This window comes from Xiphophorus maculatus, chromosome 18, assembly GCF_002775205.1.
Source record: "Xiphophorus maculatus strain JP 163 A chromosome 18, X_maculatus-5.0-male, whole genome shotgun sequence".
Lineage (NCBI taxonomy): Eukaryota > Metazoa > Chordata > Actinopteri > Cyprinodontiformes > Poeciliidae > Xiphophorus > Xiphophorus maculatus.
In genome coordinates, this window is record NC_036460.1 from 10,188,607 (window position 1) to 10,194,606 (window position 6,000).

At 40.8% G+C, this 6,000-nt stretch overlaps 1 protein-coding gene across 9 annotated transcripts in view; it reads right to left on the reverse strand.

Moving 5' to 3' along the window:
* pax3 (paired box 3) overlaps positions 1 to 5,592 on the reverse strand; it is a 29,354-nt gene extending 23,762 nt beyond the window's left edge. For 4 of the 9 annotated variants that reach the window (XM_014471333.2, XM_005805878.2, XM_023352040.1 and 1 more), the window contains exons 1-4: positions 5,154 to 5,592; positions 4,504 to 4,739; positions 4,240 to 4,369; positions 3,772 to 3,915 (exon numbers count right to left, since the gene is read on the reverse strand). In XM_014471333.2, the coding sequence (XP_014326819.1) occupies positions 3,772 to 3,915; positions 4,240 to 4,369; positions 4,504 to 4,739; positions 5,154 to 5,238 (595 nt within the window). In that variant the 5' untranslated portion in view covers positions 5,239 to 5,592. The remainder of the gene's footprint in view (positions 1 to 3,771; positions 3,916 to 4,239; positions 4,370 to 4,503; positions 4,740 to 5,153) is intronic. The other 5 variants (XM_023352043.1, XM_023352041.1, XM_023352046.1 and 2 more) reach the window with 3 other exon arrangements.
* Positions 5,593 to 6,000: the final 408 nt, after the last annotated feature.

The window sequence follows — 6,000 nt, forward strand, 5'->3', positions numbered from 1 at the left end:
ACAAGGCTCCTCTGTATTATCGGGCTAATTTCACCTAAGTAAGTTCGGACTCTCAAAGATACACTGTGAATATGTGAGGCAGGAGGAGGGTGGAGAAGGGTGGAGGCGGGTACACCATGTCTGTTTTAATCATTAACTTTGTCTTCAGGGTTAATTACCATGATGTTAACAGTTTGCCAGGGCCCTAAAAGTGGGCCTGGAGGGCCAAAACTGTTGTCAAATAAATCTAAAAATGAAGCGGGGTATATAGGTTTTTGAGACCTAAAGTCTTCCTGTTTAACGCTTAAAGAATTTGTAAGATGTTACTGTTAAATACATTTATATTATTTAAGTTTAAAAGCAAACTTTGTATTATTTAGATATTTTTTTACTTAACATAAAAAATTATTTGTAAAAAAGTATTGTTTCTAATAAAAAAAATCAACAAGTGACTTTCAGACCATGATGTTTACACATTCTGATGACTATTTAGGCCACTGTGTATCTCTTTAATTATGTACAGCTGGTATTCCATTGCCTAAAGGAGAGAATATGCTAGTTATCATCTGGGAAGATAATAGGCTCCTTGTTCCAAAGTAAACAGTTTGAGCTCTCGATGTAAAATCAGTCCCAGTGAAACAAAACATATGCATAATTAACCCGCAAATTGACAATACACGCCCTAATAAGGTTCCTTTACAAACTAGATTGACTTTGCTTTGTGCGCCGTGGAGGATGCAGCGCAAATATAACCCGAGCTGTGCGCCGCAGGCTCCGAGAGACACACGGAGAGCGAAAGAAACAGAGGGAGAGGGGCGGTGTCGCTCTCCAGATGAAAGTGCGATGAAATAAAAGAGTCGATTTAATCTGCTTGAAGAGATTTAGGAGAGCAAGTGGGGGTAGAGGGGAAAAGGAGCGGCTGGGAGGAGAGGGGAGGGCAAGCGGCTGAGTTTTCGGAGCTGTGCGCATGCAGCGCAGAGGACGGGCTGCCCGGGGCCCCCATTGTCAAGCTGTGCTACGGGCCAGACTGGGGTTCTCCCCGGGAGAACATTGGTCCCTATTCACCGAAAACACTCGGTAATGCCCCCACCCCCCTCGGTCATTAAAACGAGACATGGCACAATATCGACATCATTTAGAGGACATTATTAATGTTTGAGAGGCCAAGGCCAGGGCACCATCAAAGGATCAATGATAGCTCACGAGTTACATCAGGCTGGAGAAGTTCTCTTTGTTTTGTGGACCAGTTGAGAATGGCTAACTGTGCAATTATAGTGTTTATTAAAAGCCACGAGGGCAATAATGTCTTTTTTTCTTCTGCAATTGCTTTATTTTATCGAATTTTATTGGTGTCTCACAATGAATTATATACACTCTAAATAAGTTCGTGTTGGCTTTTAGAAACAGCCTTCTTGTTAAAGCTTTGTGGCCGATTTCACCAGCTGGGATTTTCATGCGCGCCACTGTTTTAGGGGGTGAGCGCGCATCTTCGGGCTGTAGGTGGCTTTCACAAGTCTGAATTGCCTAACTGAATGGCAGCGGGCTTCTTAAGGCGAACCCTAAAAGAAAACATTTTGTAGATGAAAATAGCCGGTGAACGGGTCCTCCGAGCCGTGCCGGGGCAGCCGGAGCGCTTCCTGAATAATTCATCCTTCATTGCGGCCTCATAATGTCTTGCGTCGGGTTTTTTCTCTCCCTCTTTCTGTGAAACTCTCCTTTTCCTTTCTATTCCTCTGGCTGAATATTAAGCAGGTCGCCTTCTTCTCCTTCTACTTTAGCGGCGGCCAAAGCTGTTTCCAAGCTGGCCTTTTGTCCGCGCGCAGCCCAAGCGTGAGCCTCAAATGGACTCGCGAGCCTTTGTCTCCCAAGTTCATCCGCGAGCGTCCCGTTGTGCGCGCGAGGCGTGTCTTTGTGAGGAGATGGAGACCGTTGAACAAATGTTTGATCAACTCATCTGGGGGACATTTTGTCTCTTCGAACCAAGGACCTTTATCTCTCCTCCCCTACTGACGCAGGAGCAAGCGGCAGCAAATGCTGACATTTGGCGCCTTAAACATATTTGACCAACAGATCAATATTTTGGGAACAATATAGTCTTCACTTTGTTGCTGACAGGGGGATCTGCTTGCACCATAAGCTTATTAAGCTACGTGTTAAAAGTTTTTTTTCTAAGCTACTAGTCATACACTAAAAAATCTGAGTGTTACAGTTAAACCAACAAAATTGTGGACAATTTGCATGTATTTTATTTGAGAATGATGTACATCAATATTTCAGAATGGGAAAAAAGAGGAAATGTGATTCTTAGAAAAAACTAGTAAAAGTTTGACAAATTCTAATTATCAAAGTAATTGTGTTCATTTATCTTGTTGAAAACAGACAGAATTAATATTTGATGTGAAACTGACAATTTCACCTAGTTTTGAAACTATCAGTGAAATAGGGCTAAACTATTTAAACGTATTCTAAAATGTAAACTTCAAAGCTAGGAAGCACGATATGCTAGCAAGCTTGACATTAGCACTGTGGCTTACTAAACTGACAGATTCTTATAAATATAAAAGCCTTACTGTTCTATACACAACATTTGATAAATTACATTTAACTTGAGTGAAATTCAAAAGATTTAAGTAGGACCTGTTATCAAAATAAAGACGCGGTGAAAACTAAATAATTATTTAACAAAACATTTATAAACTAATATTTAAATAGTGTCATAATCTTGCTTAAATTTCACAGAGCTGATTTTTTTTCCCCCAGCTGGATATAAACTAAATTAAATTATTTTAAGCTAGCAAACTCTGACAGACTCATTACCCTAACAGTTTTCCCTCTGTCAGTCACAGCAAGGTGTACATGTTAAAAGATGTATGTTTGTAGAACTGTAATATAATATGGAAATTACAGAATGCCATCAGGCAACACAAATTTCCACTCTAGTGGTGCAAGCCAAGCATAAAAAAACAACGCAATGACATTCAAAAACAATCTAATTTGCCCTAATGTAGCAAAGTTTGACGAAATGAGTGCAAAATGTCAAAATATCCCACAAATCTGGAATAGCTACTTGTATTCAGCAAAAGGTTCAATCTGCAATTTCTGAGGGTTTTCTCTGGCATTTTACTTGTTAATTTTTTACTCCTCATAAAAACTTACTACTTAGAGTCACTAGCATTAGCAAATATTTTCTTTCATGAAAACAGTTCTGCCTTTAAAACTTTTTCCACTGCTTGTAACAGTTTGCAGCCCTAATAAAAATTGATCTGGTCTTCAATATGGATTTCAAACTATATAAGCACAGCAATAAAGAGCAGTGTGATTAGTTTTAATAATGAATGAGGAAATTAAATGGTTGATGGGTTTATAATGCCACACTAGAACATTACAGAATATATGCTGAAAGGCTATACAGACTTACTGTAAAGGCCATTCATTTACTGCTTTTAAACCACTGCTCAACACACTCACACAGACAATCACGCACATGCATTCTCCTCCTTCCCGCACAGAGCCATCGCCTGCTGTTTGATTTACGGTATAGGGCCTCATGGGAAAAGCATTAGTGAAGAGAAATGATCGATAAAGAATTCCTCACAAAGGTTGACCCACACTCTTTACCAACATCCAGCAACTTTAAGCCACAGCTAGTGAAATATTACTAGTCAAATATTCTTCTTCAAACTGCTTTGCTAAATGTGGTGAAGTTTCACAGAAGCCTCTCCAATAATTAAATTGCAAAACAAACGTGAACATTTCGCCAAGCCAAAATATAAACTCAAGAAGTAAACTCACATCTGTCTCCCAAGATGCCTTCAATGCTGTGTTTGGCTCTCCGTTCACTGTCCTCCAGCTCCTTCTTCTCGATCTCGTCTTCCTCTTCTTCTTCCTCACCTTTCCCCCCAAACTTAGTCCTCATGATGCGACTGATGGAGCTCACTGCAAAAGCGGAGGTTTCAAACAAATTGATGATGTCACCATGAAAATAAAGATTAGGTGAATATATATGTAAAAGTAAAGAATTGTGCTGACAATTGGATTTACACTGACGAAGAATTATCTAAAATGTGTATATATTTATGTAAAAACGATCCTTTCAATACTTTACTGTTTTATTTGTATTATTATTTTTTTTGAAACAAACAAATTTTAAAAAGTAAGATAAAAACAGGTACTTAAATTATGAAAAATAAATTAGGCTACATAACTTTAAAAATTCTGCCAAAAATTACGTGAAATTCTTCTCTTTTTTTCCCTTTTTACCTGAAGGAACGTTGTTGCGGTCACATATCCCATCCTTCAGTAATTTATCCCGAATCTCCCAGCTAAACATACCCGGGTTTTCCCGCTTGTATTCCTCTATTCTCCTCTCGACGTCCGGCGTTGTTCCCTGCTTTAAACACAAGAGTTGTTTTATTTGCTGACCAAACAAGTAAGCCGTTTTACAAAATCAACAGGTTATTACGCAAGTGCATGCATAAGTTTTACTTTGATAGACTGGAGGTAAGAAAATATAAATGAAATTACCTTGGGTTTGCTGCCTCCGATGGCTCCGGGTCTGATAGAGCCCGTCTCCTGGTACCTGCACAGAATTTTGGACACGCAGCCGTGGGAGACCCGGAGCTGTCGGGAGATGACGCACGGCCTGATCCCGTGGTGGGCCATCTCCACGATCTTGTGTCGGATGTGGTTGGGCAGAGGTCTGCCGTTGATGAAAACCCCTCCGAGCTGGTTGACTCGGCCTTGACCCAGCGGGGTAGACACTGTAAATTTAAATATTAAAAATATGAGGGGAACTTCTCAGGATAGAGCCCGGTCACTTCGGGATCTCTAATAAAAAGCTATTTATTTTGGAATAGGAAACTACTTGTAGCACTTGGAGTAATAGATGTTTCGTCAGTGTGTAAAAATGTAGCTTATCTAAAATCTCAGCAAAGCAAACTGTAAAACAAGGTGGACAGAACTGGCACGAAGTTTCCACAGTTATACCAATCTGAAAAAGTGTATTTAAGAAATAAAGAATCGACTTAACCGACACGTTTTAGTTCACTTAAGTCCTTCTTTTAGTCTTTACATAACCATTTAGGCACAGAGTCCATGACTGACTTCTCAATAGAAAGTTTTTAAAAGTCAATTTTTTTCCGACGTCACTAAATCGACATTTTGACGCGCTTTACCTTCCAGTGGGAAGCCGCTGCGGGGGTAGTTCTGAGCCAGCGTGGGTCGCATCATCCTGGGTATTGACCCCGCCAACGCAGTCATACCTCCACCACCCCCACCGTCTGCACCGACCTCCTCTTTTCCCGGGGAGGGCTCTCTCCTGCGGCGAACAGCAGCAGGAGTCGGTCGGTAAATGGAAAAATCTCCGTCCTTGTGAGAAGTTAGCACCGGTTAGCCTCGGTAGGGCTTAGCTGAGCTCCGGGCTACAGCTAAGCACCGGAGTATCCCGGGACAGCAACAGCCCCCGAAGGAGTCAAAAACTGACGTCAAAAAGATGAAATTTGGTTTTAAGGGACTTGAAGGGCGTGTGTTTCTCAGCTTAACGGGTTCTGTTTTTAAAGACCACATCAACCAGGGCGTCGTTTCTATGGCGAGGATGTTGTTGTTGTTTGTTGACACCGGTTCGAAGTGAGAGTGGGCAATCAAAAGTAGTGGAGGTTCTCCCCTGCTTGTCCAGCGCTCACGGTTGTGATTGGCTGAGAGACTTACGAACGTTACGCAGGGGAACGCTAGGATTGGCTGAGGCATAAAACTTTTTTGTCCTATCAGAAACGCAGTCATAGTTGCGCTGGACAGGACAGGGGCGGCAATTCACAGAGCGCAGATCTATACATAAAGTTCACTTTTCAAGGCACTGGGATACTAGAAAAAAAGATATTAGGCTTGTGCTGTGTAAAATGATACAGCACAAGAGATGATAAATCAATTAAATGTTTGTTTAAATAACTAAAATAATGTCTCAAGTGTCGTGGAGTATTTTTTTACTCAATTTAGATGTTGTGAATTGATCTTTTTTTTATGTAA